The sequence below is a fragment of the Dermatophagoides farinae genome, chromosome 1 (assembly GCF_024713945.1).
Source record: "Dermatophagoides farinae isolate YC_2012a chromosome 1, ASM2471394v1, whole genome shotgun sequence".
Lineage (NCBI taxonomy): Eukaryota > Metazoa > Arthropoda > Arachnida > Sarcoptiformes > Pyroglyphidae > Dermatophagoides > Dermatophagoides farinae.
This window is the reverse complement of record NC_134677.1, coordinates 2,922,341-2,943,178: the sequence shown is the minus strand read 5'-3', so window position 1 is coordinate 2,943,178 and position 20,838 is coordinate 2,922,341. Positions and strand designations below refer to the sequence as shown.

The 20,838-nt window shown below is 28.5% G+C and overlaps 1 protein-coding gene across 4 annotated transcripts in view; it reads right to left on the bottom strand.

Annotated features, from left to right (window-relative positions):
• Positions 1-1,693: 1,693 nt before the first annotated feature.
• LOC124492570 (uncharacterized) overlaps positions 1,694-20,838 on the bottom strand; it is a 47,249-nt gene continuing 28,104 nt past the window's right edge. Inside the window, exons 5-11 of one of the 4 annotated variants that reach the window (XM_075729774.1) lie at positions 18,682-18,984; positions 14,238-14,549; positions 11,946-12,542; positions 11,694-11,882; positions 5,603-5,782; positions 4,986-5,266; positions 1,694-2,142 (exon numbers count right to left, since the gene is read on the bottom strand). In XM_075729774.1, coding sequence (XP_075585889.1) covers positions 1,945-2,142; positions 4,986-5,266; positions 5,603-5,782; positions 11,694-11,882; positions 11,946-12,542; positions 14,238-14,549; positions 18,682-18,984 — 2,060 coding nt within the window. In that variant the 3' untranslated portion in view covers positions 1,694-1,944. Of the gene's footprint in view, positions 2,143-3,085; positions 4,722-4,985; positions 5,267-5,602; positions 5,783-11,693; positions 11,883-11,945; positions 12,543-14,237; positions 14,550-18,681; positions 18,985-20,838 lie in introns of those variants that run through there. The other 3 variants (XM_075729764.1, XM_075729780.1, XM_075729767.1) reach the window with 3 other exon arrangements.

Here is a 20,838-nt window from a genome sequence, read left to right as displayed (position 1 = left end):
CAAAAAACGTGAAAAATATTCAAATTAGATGCCATATACACTCAGAAACACATTGAATTTGTTCAAAATGATTGAAAATAAATGAAAACGAAAGCGATTTTCAAAAATAAAATAAAATCCATTTTTATGAACCTTAAAAATATACGAATAGTTTCATTTGATTTTAGCATTCAAGCCATCTATTCAAGTTGTTTATCGGGAATTGATTTTCAATGTTCCAAAAGGAATAACCGATTTTGGCCTATGAAGCAAAATTCTGAAATAAAAACAGAAAGAAAAAAATAAACAAAAAATTAATGGAAAAAAAACGCTCACCAATCAAAGATAAAATCAGTGCATAAAAGAAACATATATTGGTAACGGGGAAAAAAATGAATCAACCAGAAAAATCCAAATGAATGGATACTTTTTTCTTTCTTTCTCTCCCGCTCTAACTTTTGTTAGTTTTCGATATCACAAATAAAGAATGATAAGAATCATTCGTTTGTTTTGGAAATATCAAAAACTACGACAAAAAAAATTCTTTTTTCTTGGACATTTGAGCAAAAAAAAAACTTATCTAAAAATAAATGTGGTTGTTCGAGGGGTGAATAAATGGTCAAAAAAAAAATCGAATGAATAGATACTTATCGAAATTGAAATTTTTCCATTCAATTTTACCCATTTGAAAACGATTGTCATTTTGATTTGATTAAAATTGAATGCAGGAAAAAAAATACTTCCTACTTCAAAAAAGCTATCCATTTGAAAATGAATATGATACGATAAGACTGTTCGAATATAATGATTTAATTTATGTCAACAAATGTTTATTATAATTAATTGGAACAATAGTTCCGTTTATAGTATATTTATATGCTAATATTATAACCGAAATATAACTGTTTTGTTTTTGTTTGAATTGTGCATATTTTTCACTTGTTCTTATTCTTAACCAACTGTGTTGCAAATATTTCAACAAAGACAGAGCGACAGAATAGAAGAGGGCCAAACGTAGCTGCCGAAAGTTTTTCTTTATTCTTCATATATTATAAGAATTGAATAAACAAAATCAAATGTAAATATTACAGAATTTATTTCCCCATCATGAAACAAAGAAAACATTATAACGACAATCAAAAAAAAACTATTGCTTTCCAATTTTTGAGTTCAATGAGATGTAAGAATATACAAGGCTTTGAATTAGTTGGCAGACGGAAAAAATTCAAATACGTTTTTTTTCGAAATCAATGAAAAAAAAACCACGTACCTAAACAGATTGATTTAATGAAGGTAAACCAAATTTGCTATATATTTTACAGAATTCGTTTCTTCGTATCAACTTTTTGAAATCGTTAGTCACGCAATGAAAAAATTTTTCCTCATCATTTACATTGTCACTGTATTTGTGTATTCATTTTAAATGATTCCGTTTTTGGTTCGTTTGGTGTGTGTGTATATGTCTGGAGGAATGTGGATGAATAATGCAGTTTTAAAAACACACCTGCGTCACTGACAAGTTACAGAATGAATGAAAAATGTGAATAATCTATTCTTAAAATATTTTTAACAAGAATTTCATATTCATTTTAACCTGGATCATCATTCAAATTGGATGATAATGACACAAACAAAAAGAGAACATTGATTGAATGATGCATTGGCCCTTTAATTCATTGAATTGATATGAACGAGTACTCGTCGAGCTTCAATAATAATTTTTTTATTTCTTAAATAATAATTTTAATTTAAAAATAAACGATGAAAATTCGTCACAATAGATACAAAAATTAATTTTGATCAAGAATAAAAACTTTTACAATTGACATTCAAGAAAAAAAATCGATTAAAGTCGATATAATAAGAGAATACAATGGATATTTTCTTTGGTAAATGTGTTTGAAATGAAAACAAAAAATTCTAATCCCAAAATCAAATGATTTTTGTTCCAATGGAATCCATATTTTATGGTTGTTTGATTGGTTTTTTTTCATCATCATCCTCATCATCATAGTAGTCGTCCTCATCATTGGATGAATGTTTTTCTCGTTGTTGTTGCTGTTGTTTGAATATTATTTTCTGTCCACAATTATTCCCACCATCAATATTATTGACCATATTGTCGTCGTCGTCGTCATCTATTGTCGTACACAATAACATTGGCTACAAACACAAATATAGAATGAATAAGTGGATATTTTGAAACAAATAAGAGAAACAAAAAACAATCAGATTATTATTATTGTGTTATATTGGTTTATGAGATAGATGAGAATAAGAAGAAAAAAACGAATTTCTTCCGGAAATTGTATCGTGCAAAGCCGAACGTAAGAAAAATGAAAACAGGAAAAAAATTGGGCCAACGAGACAAAAAAAATGAAAATTAATCAGAAAGAATTGAAACCCGGGAAATGAAAAGAATCGAACATGATAATAATAACAACACAGGACAAAGATAAAATAAGAAAAGAGTCGAATGATAGAAAAATATGACCGAAATTAAATCTATCAATCGATCGATGGTGATGATGATGAAAGATGGATTGTATTGGATTGACCTTTTTTTTGAATTCAAACAAACAACGTTGCCACATATTTTGTATTTGTAATTTTTTTGCGATTCTAGGAATCATTCCTCTTGTTGTTTTTTCCGCATTTTTACGACTCAAATAATGAAGAAATTATCGAGAGATATTGTTGTTGTTATGACAGAAACAGATGAAGATGATGAGAAAAAAAAAACAAACAAATAAACAAAAAATATCTCGAAGGAAAAATTAGATTCTATTGCATTATTTTTATTATTGTTTTATAATAAACATTGATATTGCAATCAATACTGAATGATCTATTATTAATTGCCATCAACAACAATTCAATGTATATTGAATAGAAAGGAATTTTTGTTTTTTCTTTTTCTTTTTTTCCATCGCGCCTCGTTTGTCAATTCTCTATAACGATATGAAATTACCGAATCGATCAATCCATTAATTATTATTTATGGATGATGATGATTAAGAAATTTATAAAAATCAACATCATCATCATCATCATGATTATTGATTTTTCAACAAAATTGTTGTTAATAATAATTAAGAAAATTGAATCAATTTATCATTATTATTTTATTTCATTGTATTTGTGTTTGAAGAAAAAAATAATTTTTCTTTTCATTTTCCTGTTTTTTTTATTGATTCAATTTTCTCTCCATATGTGTCTGTGTCTGTGTGTGTGTGTCAATTGGCAATTGTCATTCAGAATATAGTTTTTGTTTTTTTTTCCAATTCATATATTTAATCAATAATAAAACAGCAATTTATAATAATAACAATCAAATAAAAATTGAATGTTTTTTTCATTCATTGTCGGTGTCGTTGTTATGTATGGTGTGACCATATATCATCTGCCCAAAAAAAAAGAAGAAATTTAATAGGCTTAAGGTAATTATTATATAACAAAATGACAAGAAATGATTTGAATTGAATTGAAATCAAAATTAAAAAAAAAATGGCGACAGCTGAATGACAATGAAAATAATGATGATGATAATGCAGGTGTGTGTGTGTGTGTGTATGCACGTACTGAAAATTCATTGAACTGTCGCACACACACACAAATACACACCCACTCATGAACGATGAATGAATTAATTCGATGGCAATATGATACATTCATTATTTACAATATTCTATTTTTTTGTTTGTTTGGCCAGAAAGAGGTTAAAAAATTAATACAAAGTTTATTTTTACTATCCATTTTGGAAATTGATAGAAAAATTATTCTTTGTTCGTCAAATGATAATTACACGGAATTTGAGCTTTTTTTTGCAATGGATTCATTTAATATTATGATGGTCGATTTCTCGTGGGTTTTAGTTATCGTTGATTATAGTGAAATTATTATCATCATCATCATCATCATCATCATCATTAAAATTTGAATTATAATAATTATACTTGTGTCATTGATGATGATGATGATGGATCATTTGTTGTCGTTGATGATGTGGGCGTTTGTTGTGGACTAATAGTTAATGTATTATGACTTGCACTATGGCTGGTCATTGTTGGTGGATGATGAAATTGATATTGACTACCATTAACAATATTTGGATGTTGTAATGATGATGGTGTATGGCTATGGTTTGTCCCTATACTAGCACCACTACTTGATGATGCTATTGATGATGATACTGGAATACCTGGAACAATTCCTGGTTGTGAAGTAACCATATCCATACTATTAACACCATTATTACTATTAGGTATCACACGTACACGTCTTGGTATTGTACCATAAACCTGGCAAGATTGTTGTTGAGGCGTTGTTGTTGTAGCTGTTGTCATTATTGTTGATGATGTATGTATTCCATATGGATTCTGTGATGATAATTGATTATGTTGTGATAGATATGATGATGATGGTGGCATTGGAATGTTTGTCGTTATATTACCGGTGATGGCACCGATAGCACCACCACCACCACCACTATCGGAAACAATAACACCGTATGGTGTTGTTGAATGTTGTTGAGGCACAGATTGATTATGATGATTTGGATGTTGATCCATAAATGTTGTCTCATAACAACCACCATTTAGACCGGCAGCTAATGTATAAGACATTGGAACAACTGTATTACCAGTTGAATTATGTGGTAATGATGCTCCAGTGGCTATTAATTGATATGAATCAATGGAATCCATTGGAGTGATTGGCATATAGCCAATATTTGTATATTGCTATTCATTTCATCATCATTATAATCAACGATTTTTTTTTTGTTGTTGTTGTTCGAACCAATAGGAAATAGAAGATAAAGATAGATTGGATTGACCATTCAAGATATTCAAAGAAAAGACGTTAAAAAGTCATTGTTTGTAAATAGGAAAAAAAGAAAAGAAATAGTTTTTTCTTCAATTAATAAATCAAGAATTAAGAAATTATGGAGAAAAAGTGGTAAAAATTTAAAGAAATGATCAATTAAAATAAAAAACAAAACTTACCGTATAAATATTTGGCGTTGGTGATGGAGGCGTATCTGGACGCCATGTAACATGTTTATTTGAAGCCACCATACCATTGGCACCGGTATTGTTATTGGATGATGATAATGGCCCAGATGAATAGATATTGCTACGCATGATTGTTGCACCTGTAGGTGTTGTTGATGATGGCGGATGACCATTCAATGGTATAGTTAATTTTTCAACATCATCACCATTGAGAACAATATCATCCAATTCATTACATAAGGCATTTTTGGTAGTCATTTCATTGGCTATTTCTATATTTCAATAAATGAAATAAACAACAACAACAAAAATGAAAAAAAAACATTACGTTGTAATATAATCAAGGAAAAAAAATTCATATAATTATATAAATGATCAATGGAACCAATAAAAGGAAACGGAAAACAAATAAACCAAATATAAAAATGGACAAACAAAAAAAACACACACACACAGAAAAAAAACAAGAAGAGAAAAAAAAACCATCAAGATAATTGTATGTGAAACTATCGCTAAGACCGGATAATCATCATTTTTTTCATTACTGGCCACATATAACATCAACGGAAATGGATTTATAATCTAAACGAGAATTTCATTGTTATTACCCAAAATATTGTTGTTGTGGTTATTATTATTGTTGGATGTTGTACTGGAAGACATATCGGATGATGATAATGTTGTACTATTGATCGTTGTATTGGTCGTCTGTGACGAACCATTTATTGATGATGTACCATTATTACCACCATTACTATTGGTCGATAATGATTGTAATGATTTTTGGTCTGTATCAATATTTAAGAAAAATTCAAACATTTAAGAATTCTAAATTGAAATAATTGTTCCATTTCATAGGAATTCTATCTATTCATATACATAAATATAAGCTATATCACGAAAAACAAAACAAAAAAAAAATCGACATGCTATGTGAAAGAGTATATTTCATATACACAAATTCAAAATTGCATTCATGCATTTTATTGTAACAATTATTAAAAGCATACACAAAGAAAGAAATAATCGGAATCGATCCAATGGGACAAGCAACAATATCTTTGTGAAACATTAAATATACCTATTATAAATGAATGAAAAGAATATAAAAAAAAACTTGACTATGCATAAAACTATCTCATTTATGATTTCATAATGACATTATCTATTAAAATGATGATGATATAGAGATGCCAAGATTAGATCTTATTGTATCATCATCATCATCATCATCATAATATTCTGTAGTGAGATAAATTCTTCATATAAAAAGTGCTCAAAGTCATTTTTTTTGAAACAAAAGGTCCATCATCATTTTCATCAACATTGATGATGATGATGATTATGAGGTATTCAATTTCAATATTATATACATTGAATTAAACAAACAAAAATTTGAAATGGCTTAAATCTAATCGAAGAAAAAAAACAACAGCAACAAAATTTCATTTTTATGATGATGATGATGATGATGAAAACATCATCAGTCTTTTTTCTTCTCCATTCTTTCAATATCTTATCCAAGATTCTTTATTTTTTCTTTGTTTTTTCAAGGGTTTTTACTCTTCAAAAAAAAAAATCTAATTGTTGTTCATGTCCGTTAATATAATTTATAGCTGACTATTTCTTTTTGTTTTTTTCTGGCTACAGAGTTTCATTTATTATTGACAACAACAGCAGCAGTTTACTTTTGAACAACAAAGAAAGCAAAAAAAAACAAGAAAAAACTCTTGTTTCTTCAAACAAACGCCCGGAATCAACTATAGTAGAGCCTTATCTTAGTATAAACACAAACATACACACACACACACAATACATACTAATTTCAAACATCACCGAAGATGATGACAGAATCCTAAAATAACGACAACAACAACGACTAAAACCGAACAAATAAATGATGATAAGGGGAAATATTTCCTGAAAATGATTCCAAGAAATCCAAATGTAAACAGAGACAAAACAGAATAACAACAAATAACTAATGAAATTGAATCAGATAATAAATAGGCCGATAAATTTAAAAAAGGGGTGATAATATTCACCAGTTGAAAAATCACTTGAACGAGTCAAACAAAAATCAAAAGTTTGAAAATTCAATGAAAAATTTGTCAATAATAAAAATGTGACATGTTCATATATATCGTGATTTTGTTTTGTTTTTAGAACCGAGGTTTTGTTGTGCTTAATTTTGAAATAATTCAGAATTATTTTTGTGTGTGTGTGTCAAAGCTCATCTCATTTTTTTTCTTGCTTGAAATTCTGTCTTTTTTTCTCCGAAACAAAAGGATCCAAAAAAATTTACATCTGATTTAGCATTCAAATCTCGAACGATTTGAACTGGCTGAAAGAAGGAAAAAAAGATTCAAAGAAGAAAAGAATAATTAAAACCAAAAGAAGAAGAAAAAGATACGGGACCAGAATAGAAACCAAAATGTAACTCCGAACCTGTTCCACCTGTAATAGTCGAATATGGAAAACAAAAAAAACACAGTCTGGTACTTCTTTTGTTGTTTTTTTTTCACTTGTTTCATACATTATGATTGTTTTTTCCAGGTTTCCATTCACAGTTTTTTTTACCAATTCTTGTTAATTCTCAACCCGGATTGAAAAGAGAAAAAAAACCTTTCGCTACGGAAACCAATGGCCAAAGAACAAGAACGGGAATGAGAAAAAGAAAAAAAATACACACCATCAATGAAAATAAAAAAAGAATGGAATGAATGATCAACTTGGGTCTGTACAATAATAATAAATGAATTAAACTAATTAACAAAGTAACATTTTTTTGTTCTTTTTCTTTTGTTTTTTTTTTTTTTTTTGCTGAAAATTCTCTACGTTTTTTTCTCCATTGGTTTTTTTTTGCTGTTTTCCAAGGATTAAATGGCATAAATTAATGTGAAATAAATTACTAATGAGAAAGACACGATGATTTCAGATTGGTATTTTCATTTTATTTTCATTCATGATAGAATGTGAAAATGAACAAAGAAAAAGAAATCCAATGACTAGAATAATTATGCAAAATGTGATATGTTAACAGATAAATTGAACAACGACAACAGCAGCTGTAAAAAAAAACAAATGTTTTAAAGAATGAAAACCACACATAAAAACAGAAATCAAAATCCCCTCTTTTTGTTTGGATCCTTCAAATAACACTGATCTACTGATAAACTATAAATCAATTCCATTTTAGCCCGGATTCCAGAGGGTTGAAAACAAATAACCCCATGACACAATATAACAATAAACAATAAAGACATATCAGTCGAATGACAAAATCGAAGTGAAATTTTGTTCTGAATGAATAAAAAAAACGACGTGCTTGGCTTTGTGGTCAACGGTCAAGAAATCAAGTTGTAACCACGGCAAAAAAAAAAAATAAAACGAAAAAGGAGTTAACCATTAAACATAATGGAAGCTAACTAATAAATTCTGGTCTGTAACTGTTTTTTAGCCGAACGAAAAAAAAATTGATTATGATGACAATTTGCCATTTGCATTGGAGGACATTTATTTTCCCAATATTTTTTCCACATATTTTGGTTTCCTGTTCACTGTTGTCCATCGTTGTTGTTTCAGCTGGAAATTATTTCTTTTGCATAAAGACATCATCATCATCATAGGAAATAAAATAATTGAATAAATGACCAACTTGGTCCAGGAAACTGGATGCCATATCTATAAGGGCAGCAAAAAAAGAAAAGAAAAAGCCAACAAATTCATTGATTCATTGGGTGCCCCATGTGTGTGTGTGAATGTCTGTTATAACAAATGACGATCATTTCTGGTCTCATTTTTCTTTTTTTTTCTTTGTTGTTGTTTCAGTTTTATATCTACTGTTGTATATGAAAAAAAATTCTTCGATTTTGTGAATATATTGTTGTTGATGATATGGCAAGCAATGGCATTCCGTTATGGGTTATTTTCATTTTTTTTTTCTCGATATGATAAAAAAAGGAAAGAATATATTTGCTCTTTTTTTTTGTTTGTAAAGCTAACATTATCATCATCATCATAGATTATTCAAATTTGTTCGAAATTTATTTGAATATAATCAGACGATATTTATTTATAAACGAACACATATTGATAAGAATTTGAATGATAATATAAATGACCGACAATGAACAATTTCCTCTGTCTGTTTCTATCTTCTTTGTATGTTTCGTATTCGTTCTTCGTATCAATATCATACAAATTATAATGCCATGTCAGACCAAAAAATGAAGAATAAAAAAAAAGAAAAATTGTCTATTTTTACAAATATTCACAAAATGGATCTTTTATTGGGTCACAACATCAACAACATATGGCTTGTTATACAGCAACTATTATTATGGTGAATGGATAATTCATTTGTGTATATCAACACAGTAACCAAATCAATATGGGGATTCTGGATGAAAATTTTACATTAACAACTAAAATTGATCCAAAAGATGTGAAAATTCTGTATGTGATCTGGATTTATAATCATAATCATCAAAGATATGGCCATTATTCATGTGAATTTTCGATTGGCATCTCTTAAAAGTAATTTGTTATTGATACAAAATTTATAATATGATTTTTACAATAGACAAAAAATTGTCATATTTTTTTCACTTGTTCATTAACGAAAAAAATAATAAATCATTTTTATATTAATACATTTTCAGAAATGAAAATATCAAAACACTCAATGGAATCAATAGATCAAAAAACGAACGAATTTGAGCAGAATGCTTTAATAAAAAAAAAAATTCCAAAAGATAATATGGAAAAAATTCAAGGCTAAATCCTATAGGATCATTAACAAATGTATATGTGGTGGTCGGGCTAGTTTTTCTTCTGATAACGGAAGGGGGTGGGGGGTTCACATAGAAACCACAAGTGAAATGAATGAATAGAGAAATGGAACAAAAGTTTTTGTTTTTTTTCGCTCGATTTCTATATTATCGCCATTGTTTTTATACATTATATTTAATAATAATTACTATATTGATTATTATTACGATTATCATTTGTGTAGAAAGCAAACATTTTGAATTGTTATTATAATGACTATTATACACATATAGAATTTTTAGCATTTCTATCAAGCCTTGAACAACACCAACAACAATATTCATGTCTACAATCGTATATATGAATGGATTGTATACAATGAATAAGTAGTGGACAATAATCCTGATCGAACAATTCGGTCAACGTATTGTTGTGTTGTATCAAGTCCACGAATAATAAATTCGCAAAGAATATTTCAGTATTGTATCATATTCAGTTATCATAGAAAAAAAATTACAATATGCAAATAATAATAAGTACAAATAAGAATAAGTAAAAATGGTGTTATGAATTCGGTTACACAATCATTACAACAAACACAATTCTTCATTCATTCATAATATCGACCAGAATATTCTAGTTTTATGTATTATTATTCTTATAACCATATTTCTATGTAAACCTAATGACCTTGGTAGTGTAGCATGCATAAACAGGAAAAAACAACGTATAATACAATTCTATGTAATGTTGTTTTTTTTGTTGACATGGATTCCATATTTTAGATGGAATAAGAATAAATCAGTATGAAAAAAGATAATTTTTTTTGTGAAAATTTATTCTTATTTCTTAGGACGAATAAATAGTAGTAGATTGAGAGAAAAATGATTGTAACAAACACACACAAACAAAGAAATAGACAATGTATTTGGATGGCGTTAATGGCTTGTTGTCCAAAACAAAAAAAAAATAACAACAACCAGATGAATTGGCCGAAATGTATCGTAACAAATGAAATAGGAAAAAAAAGAAACATCAAACCGAGCGCGAATAGTAGAAAAAAAATCTAGTAACCAGAACTAAGAAAATAAATGATGTTTGTTCCAGTCGTTTTTTCCATCTCTCGGTTGGTTCGTATTTCTAGCGTTGAAGACAATGATGATGAAAGAATTATCTTCTTTCTTACGGCTTATTGTTTTATATTTATTCGGATGTTACATACTGTTACAACTCCGAGTTTTTAGCCAAACCAACCGAAAAACTAAGAAAAAAAACAAGAATAATAAGAAAAAAAATCGAGAAGAGAATGGAAAGATAGAGAATGGAAAAAGAAAAATAATTGACCGTAAATTGGAATTTGTGTTTCGATCGAATTGATGTATGTGTACAGAAGCGGCAGCAGCAGCCAACGTTTTGTTTCGAGGTCCAGTCAATTCATATTTTTCAATGATGGATCATCATCATCATCATCATTCTATCCGAGTAGAAGGATATGGCCGCATAGAATACATTTTATTGACCATTTTGAGTCAAAAGAAAAAACTAAAATATTGATTTGAAATTCTCATTTTTTTTTGTTTCTTTAATGTGTGTGTGTTGAACAACAGATAAGTCGTTCAATATAGCAAGAATGAGAGAAAAATTTCTCTTGAAATTCACTAGTAATGAAATGAAATTTCAACAAAAAACAGAAAAAAAATTCCATGCCATTTTTTTGTTGAGAATTCTATCAGTTTGGATAAATGATTTGTGTGTGAACATTAATTATATTTCCATGTTTTTTGTCTATTTTCCTTTATATTCAAGCGAATTAATCAAATTGACATGGAATTACTACAAGTGACAAAAAAAAAATTCTACACAGGCAAAACATTCTCTATTTGTGAATTCAACTAAAAAATTTAAATTGAAAAATTTTGAACTCACCATGATGATGATATCGATGATTTAAATTCGATGATGATGATGATGCACAATTTGCACCACTTGCATTTGTCGGTTTCATCGTTTTCCATCGAACGATCAAAACAATAAAAAATGCAATCAATACGATACCGGTGACAACGGCAATCAATACGACTAGTACTGGATTAAAATTGAGCTGCCAAACATTTCCTGTTTATTTGAAAAATTTTTACATGTCATATATATACGAAAAAAACTGACAATCCAAAATACCTTTGGCAAGACGATTCATTGATTCAGGCATGGCCAATGTGAATGCCGTCAATGCAATACCTTTACTACGACCTTTTGCATTGGCCGCATATATCACAAATAGATAAGTATGTGCTGGCTGTAGATTATTTAAATGAAATTGTGGCGTTGAAGCTGTTACATTGGCACGTAATGCTGAATTTCTTTCGGTTGTATCATAGATTTCCAATAGAAAATGTTGTACTAATCCACCATCATAACCTTCATCACAATCTACACGCATCGAATCTTCTGTTACATTGAATACTGAACAATTTCTTACTGGATCCGGTGATCCAGCAGCAACTATTGAATATGCACATGGTTTAGATTGAACACCGACTGAATTACGTCCCCAACAATAAATGGTACCATAATCAAATTCAGTATGTGGGGTATAACGTCCTAAACTTGATTGTGGCCCATTTGATTCATATTTCAATGTCGCAGTTTCACGTCTTGGTTCAGAACCAGTTCCATTATATGACCAAAAAAATTCCACTTCAGATGGATCGGATTCTAATTCACAAATTATATTGACAGTTTCATGTCGAGCAGCACCGTAGATTATTTTTTGACCTATACACACACACAAAAAAAAGAGAAATAAAAAATTTCATTAAATTAGATTATAGATCTTTGAAGCCTATTGTTATGAACAATTCAATTCGATTCGATTATAATTCGACTTTGATAACGAAAAATTGATTGATCAAAGACGAGTAAATCGATCAAACCATGCCATAGAGTATAATTAATATCACTTGAACTCATTGAAATCAATCAATCGATTTTTATCCCTATTTCTCATTGAATCATACAATAGAATGTTTCCTGCACTTAGTTTCAATTGGATCTGGATCGATTTATCGGTTTTTTTCAGCAAAAATACTTTTCCAATACAATAAAGTAACAAACATCAAGATCATCTTTGAGCAAATAACATGGTTCTCTGTTGAACATTTGATAGAGATTATTCTCAAGTACACGAACCAATGACCTTTTCCATTTGAACTTCTAGACCAATGACTAGAAAAAATATTGTTTTTCTCAAATTCGTTTACACTGAACGATCGATAGAGGAAATGAGAACAAAAAAATGTTTCGAAGAGTGATGATCAATGAGAGCAAAGAGAGTCCATATAAAAAAAAATAAGGATCCCGAAGAAAAATGAATATTCTTTGTTATTATTGTTTCGGTGATAGCAGAATATGTCTACAAAATTGAAATTGAATATCGAGCCTTTATATTTTCTTTTTTTTCCATTTCAATAGACGGTAATATGTCTATGTATATGATATGATCATCATCAAACATACACATACACACACACACAAAACGACAAAATAGCTAAAGAACAGAATGGACAAAGAATCATTAATAATCATGAGAGTGAGAGTGAGAGAGAGAGAGAAAAAAAAGGAGAAAAATTCCATAAAATAAATGAATGAATGGATAGTAAATCGAAATTCTACTTTTTCATTATAATAGTGATGGTGTTAGTGTATTCCATGAAAGTATCTGTTATTATTATAGCCCGATATTTACCTTGTTTCAAAATTGTGTGTTTATATCCTATTTGTTATTATTCCCGTTCAAATTCATTAATTTGGCTTACATTTTTTTCATTAATTTTTCTTTCAAAAGAAATTTTCATCATTGACGTCATCATTCAATTTTTTTGTTTTGTTTTTTTTTGTTGAATAGAAATCCATACAACAAATCTAACATTAGAATGATGTGTGTGAAAAAAAATGCTTTATCTTATCAATATCAGTGGAAAAAAAGAAACAAAAAATATAAAGAAATGAATATTACTTCCTTTTTAATGATTTGATCATACATTTTTGTTTTCTTGTTGGATTCTACACTTGAACACTACATCAAGATTGCAAGCGAAAAAATCGAAATCACCCATATTCATCCATATTTGCTCATCATACATTTTTCACATTTACTGAACTTTTAATCTTGGCTCATAAATTATATGATGATGATGAAAAAAATTGTGAGAATAAGAATGAGAAAAAAAAAAAAAAATAATAAAAGAAAATTGACTATATGAAGAAAATATGACGACGACGACGACTATGATTATCGTTATGAAAGTGGAAAAAAAGTTTCACAATTCTGAATTGTTTAACAAAAATTTTAAGCTTGCTTGTCTATCAGATTTCATTCTTTTGCTTTTTCCTGTTTATGTTCATCATTGTTAATAGAATTTTTTTTGTTAACAGAAAAAAATACACACAAACATGCACAAATAAACTTACCAGCTTTACAGATTGGTGCAAATTGTATACGAAGATGTACGGCATTACTTTCACCATCACCTTCGGAATTAGTTGCTGAACATGTATATTTACCACGTTGTTGACGTCGTACTTTTTGCAATACTAATGATTGATTGCTAACAATTATACCGGCACTTGTGTTTGTTTGTAGTTCACGACCTTCAAAATGCCATCGTACCTCATATGACCATGGTGATGCACGAATAACACATTCAAAATAGACATCATTTCCTTCCTGTATATGTGAATGTCTTAGATTACTGCCCAATTTTAATGTCACTTGTGGTGCATCTGTTTTTTTTTGGGTAGATAAATAAATGAGAATTAAAATCAAACAAAAATAAGAATTGATTAGAATCCGTATGGATCTTACTTAATATTTTTTTTTAAAAGAATAAGGGAAAAATGAACAATACAATAGTCGGGTGAATATATATTGTGTAGATCAAAAAATTTTTTGTTCTTTTTTTTTTGCTTTCATCAGAATCAAATCAATCGACCATGAAGGCGTCAAGCTGTCTATGAAAAAGTAATAGCAACTACTACTAATGCTGCCAGAATTACTAGGCTAGTTAAATCAAGTAGAAAAAAAGAATTGAAAAGAAATGAAAATCTTTTCAACTAAAAAAACGCTGTTAAGGCTATTGTTCCTTTTACATACAGGTTATTCTTATATTTATTTTTTTTTGACGCTATCATAATGAATATTGGTGGGAAACAAAAATATTTATGGAACTAAACGAGAAACTAAAGAGTTCATATTTCTTTTTTTTCACTCTATGTTTGATAGAAAAAAACTGTATAGTTAACTTAAAGTTGGTAGAAAAAGTATGATAGCAGTGAAAATTCAGTTTCATTTGAAGAATCCAGAAAATAGAAAAAAAATCGTTTTTTTTTCTCTTAGTAATGGTTCATTGATCCAATATGTATGGTTCATTATGTATGACTACACAATGGCTAAAAGAATAAGTAATTAGTTAAGATTAGTTTTCCATTAAACTAAACTAGAAAAAAAAGATTCATGGAACATTTACTCGAATTTTATGGAATTTATCGACAATCCATATATATTCATAAGAATAAAAGATGAAAATAAAGAAAATTTGTTTTAAATTTATAGATAAAAAGAATTTATGGCAAAACAAATACAAAAAAAAAATATTCTTTGATAAATTATCATTGAAAAAAAAATACTTGGCACCCTATACGAATCTATTACGGATCATTTAATTTTTCTTCCATTGTATTGAATTGTGTGTGTGCAAATACAATTGGTTTCCGTCAATGTCCAAATCAATAAATAATAGCCCAAAGTCAAAATCAATATTGTCCATAGTTAATAATAAAATGGTGGAATTAATATATCTCTATATTATATGTTTATCATTATCAATGCTAAACAACTTGATTGTGATTGACAATTATTATTTATTATGATGATTATCGTTATTCGATCCATTTTCATTGATTTATTTTCTGAAGAAAATTTTTTTTTCTTCCACTTTAAACAACCAAAAAAACATCAAATTGCTAGTAATGACATTGAAACAACTGACGAAAAAAAAACATGGACCATTCCAACACGAAAATCGTAGAATAGGGTAAAACAAAAGTAAAAAAAAATGAAATCGGTTTTGTCTTAAAACAAACAACGAATCCAAACAAAAGCGATAAGAACATCAAGACAAAAAAAAATAGAGTAGAAGAATTTTCCATATAAACTTGAATTGAAACCAAAGTGAATTTATCATTCATTCATCATATATACAATTGAAAATTGTATTCATGCCATATGTTTGATATTGAATGCCTTTCTTGGAATAATCATCATCATCATCATCATCATCATCAACTGATGGCTAATGTTTATTCAATGAGCTATGAAATGTCGTCATAGCTGTCAACATTGTTGTTGTCATTTGCATTTGTTTTGTTTGTTTCATTTCCAAATGGGAACACTACCGTAACTTAAATAGAGAAGCAATATGAAAAACTGAAACAGAAAAAAAAGAAAAAAATCATACAACATTCACCTGACATTCGATTTTGATTCATGCAGATTTTCTTTTTGTTTTGTTCTTTGTTTCGTTTTCTTCACTGATAACAAATAAAAAAAACATATCTGTCATTCATGAAATAAAAACTAAACGAATAAACAACAATTGAACTGAAAATGAAACGAAAAAAAAGAAAAAAGGCAAATTATTTCTACATTTGATTTTCTATTCTATTTTTAGTTGTTGCTGTTGTTGTGATAACAACGACAGAATTTGAAATGTAAATGGATTCATATTCGTATAAGTTTTCAGCAAAAAAAAAATCCAAAAATACACAGACAAAGCAACAAAATTCAACATTTTTCTTTCTGAAGACTGAAACAGTGAAAGAAAGTAAAAAAATGGTTAATTGAATAGTTTTTCATAGCCATTCATAACCGAAATTGATTATGTAATTAGTTAGCCATTTGGGTTTGGACAAATAAAAAGCAAAAATATTCATCAACTTGAAAATGAATGTCCAATGATTGAGATCTAGATTAGTTTTTTTTTATTTCAAAAGAATATTTTTTTTTGATGAGAGAAAATTATCATCATTTAGAACGAGATATTAATTATCATTATAATTTCATAATAAGCTCATCATGAAAAACATCTTATCGACTGGTATAGAACAATTCTCTAAGGATGAACATTCCGATGAAAATTACAAAATTTTTGTTCCTGCCATGATTACGAACAAGATACTGATGGGGAAAAACAAAGAAATTTCTAGCCTCACATCATCATACCATAACAAATGATTTATGAAACCATAAAAAGGAAAAATTTAATAAAAAATATTAAGTAGATGATTTAGAAATTAGAAGAATGAAGAATTAAATAAGAAAAACGAAGAGAAAACAATTTTCAATAATTCATAAAATGGACCTAGTGATACAACGTGAAGAAAAAACGAGAATACAGAATTCTGGCCAACAATCATTAAAAAACATGAACAAAACACACACACACACACACCAACATTATAGTGCGTGATTACCATCATCGTTATTATAATTTTCAATATTATTATATTTTTGTAATTAAAAAAAAATTCAATTTTCTAGAATCTAGATTCTAGATTAATCTACAAAATTAAAAAATTTTTAATTTTTTGAAAAACAATATTCTTCCACTAGATGGCAACGCTAGTCATGGAAAAATTACACATAATAAATTGACAATTATGGTGATGTAATCATTATCATCATCATCAAAGTTTTACTCGTAACTTGTTCTTTTTTTTAGTTGGTTTGATTAGTCACATAAATAGTTGGTTACCGATTACAGATAACCATCATCATCATAATCAAAGCAATTTTTGTTTTTTCTTCGTGTTTCCTTATGTGACTTAGATAGAAAGAAAAAATAAAAACACTGAACATAATCAAGTGAAATGTGTATAGGAACCCATAAATGAGAATCGTTTCTAGTGAATCTTGCACCTTCTATGTAATATCTACTATTATCATATACAGAAAATTCTGTTAAATCTGGCCAAAAAAGAGTGAGTAGATGAGTGAGTAAAAATGTTCATTTAAACGTGTGTGTGTGTGTAAGTAACAAGAATGAACATCATCAAACATAATGAGAGTGAACATTGCGAATAAAAGAATGAATGAATGAATTGAATCGAGAAAGAAAGAATTGAAAACAAAGAAAGCAAAAAAAAACAAAAATAAAAAAATTCTATTAGCCTGTTAGTCTCTGTCTGTATAGAATAAATGTGTAATGTTAGAAACATTGCTGCAATTGGCGTCAATTTTGCTTTTACTCATATGTTTTGTGTATGTTCCGTGGGATTTGGATTCTGTTTTTATTTTTTTTTTTTACAACGGTAATTTTCTGTTAGTTGTTGTTTTTTTTATGTCATTACCATGTAATGGTATGAAACCATATAACATCTATAATACCGCTAAAAAGACAAGGAAAAAAAGAATTATATACGACTTTCAACTGTCAATGTTCATTACCATCATTGTTAGAATGTTATATAAGAACACATTTTTCCAAAATCAAAAGATTCAAAGAAAGTTTTTTGGTCCGCCCTGAAGGCTCAAATGCCATCATCAACTATTATTATTGATGAAGAAAGTAAAAACATTGATAGCAATGACATTATTTCGACATTATTTTCATCTAAATGACATTTCAATGTTACATTTTATTCCTACACACACAGACACACACACACACACACACACAGATGATAACCTGTTTTGTCTATGAGTTTTTTTCTCCATCATAATCATTACCCATACACCTGTAACATTTTGGTATTATGTGTGTGTATTATATATTAATAACCTTTGAAATGTATATCAAAAGCTTATTTTGGGAATGAAATAGAATGGCTATAATTGGTCATTTTTATATATACTTACAATTAATTTCCAATTGTATAGTATCTTCAATTGCCGATGATTGTACATGTGGATTCTCTGCACGACAGGTAATTTCTTTACCAATATCATCAACCGTAACGGTCAATGATAAACGGCTAGTGGTTTTATTTCCATCAGCTGATATTTGTTCTTGAGCATTTCGTAAACGAGTTGTACCAGCAAGCCACCATGTAATTGTTGCCGGTGGCCTTGATCCACTTGATTCACATGTAATTATGGAAACTTTTTCTGCTGATAATGATTGTTTTCGTTCACCAAGAATTTTTACCACTAATGGACGAACTGTAGACATGAAAAAAAACAATAATAAAAAAAAGTTGATTTAATGATTCTAAACCAAAAAAAAATTTAAAGAAAATACAGTCAAAACAAAACAAAAAAGCTGAGAATATTTTTCGAAACATATCGAAAAGAATTCTCAAAGCGAAGAAAAAATATATAATGATTATGATGAGAAAGAATATTCACACGAATAAAAAAAAATTCGAAAAGCCCAGCAAAAAAAAAAAACTCATTTAGATAATCGATGAATTCGTCGCCTGATGTTAAAATGAATGATTCAAACGATCAAAAATCGAACGATTCATCATGAACCAAAACCAAAAAAAAAACAATAACAATGAGAATTTTATGCGGCCAAACAAAAAAAATTATTCTACATCACGAATTGGCCATTTTTGTGATGAACGAAAAAAAAGAAAAGCAATTCTTCTTTAAGAGAATTATTCCATGACGATGATGAAACTTCTTGAATGCGAAGAATTAATGGCTAAATCAATCAATTTTTTTTTGTCACTTTTAACAAATGACACCCCTCTTTCCAATGAAAATGATGTAATCAAACAAATTGCTGATCGAATAATTGTCGTATATATAGCGATAATAATAAATAACAAAGCAAACGCAATAGTTACGATTCGATTATTCTTCATTCACACACACACACACACACACATCCACACATTTACTTTCAATCTTATTCTTGATGATGATTTACGAAAATGAAAAAAAACAGTAAAAATTCGATCGAATTCGATTAATGGAATAAATGTTATACTATCCTGCTATCGAATTAATGGCACATTGTCCGCAAGAGACAAAATCATTTTTTACTGCTGCCGTTTTATTCCTATTGAGTTGTATGTGTGTGATCAAAAAAAAAAAGAAGAATAAAAGCCACAAAAGAAAAATCTTTGTTGTTTTTTTTGTGGGTAGAAAACCATTAAACATTTATGCTTACAACAACAACAACAACAACGAAAACATCAACCCATAAAAAAACTTGGTTTATGTTCATCCATTGCAAGCAAAAAAAAAGAAGAATTTTCTAAAATCAAAATATTTGGGATTTTTTTTGTTTGTTTGAAAACAAACAAAAAAAACATTAAAAATTTCCATAAACTTATATTTAAATTTTTTTTTGTCAAATACAAAAAGAATATTCTTCATACGTGGAACGAAAAAAAAACGTAATTCTCATATATGTCATTTATGAACATCAACATTCAACATTGATTCTTGAACAAAAAAAAAATGAAAAAAAATTTAAACAACAATTCAAGAATCAACGAAAAAAAACCGGAGATCGTAATCGTTTTATTTGGACAGGCAGAGAGAGAAAATGCCAGAGAGAGAGAGAGAGAATGAGAGAGACAAATAAACAAAGCTAGAAAAAAGGAGGACCATTCTCAATGATTATGATCATGATGATCATCACTATTCACCATCATCATCATCATCATTGTTGACTATACCAATTCAATTCTATCTATTTATTTCATTTTTTATTTTTATTTTTCTTCTTTTACAAAAAAAAACGAACGTTTCGATTACGATAATGATGATGATGATGATGATGATGGTTTATTCGTTTTTGTTGTTGTCGGTTGTTTTATTTTTAGAAAACACACCATCATCAGTAACGGAATCACAACAAACGTTAAACTAGAAAGAAAAAATCGACTATTTTTTTTCTTCATATGTTCTCTATCTAACCATCTATCTATCTATCTATCTAATGGCAGGCTCAAGAATCATAAATGTTGTCATTTTATTTCTTTTTATATTTTACAATTCTCAATATCTCAAGTTCGATATATAGTTTTCTCTTCAGGGACCTTTTTGGTTCTGCTCTAC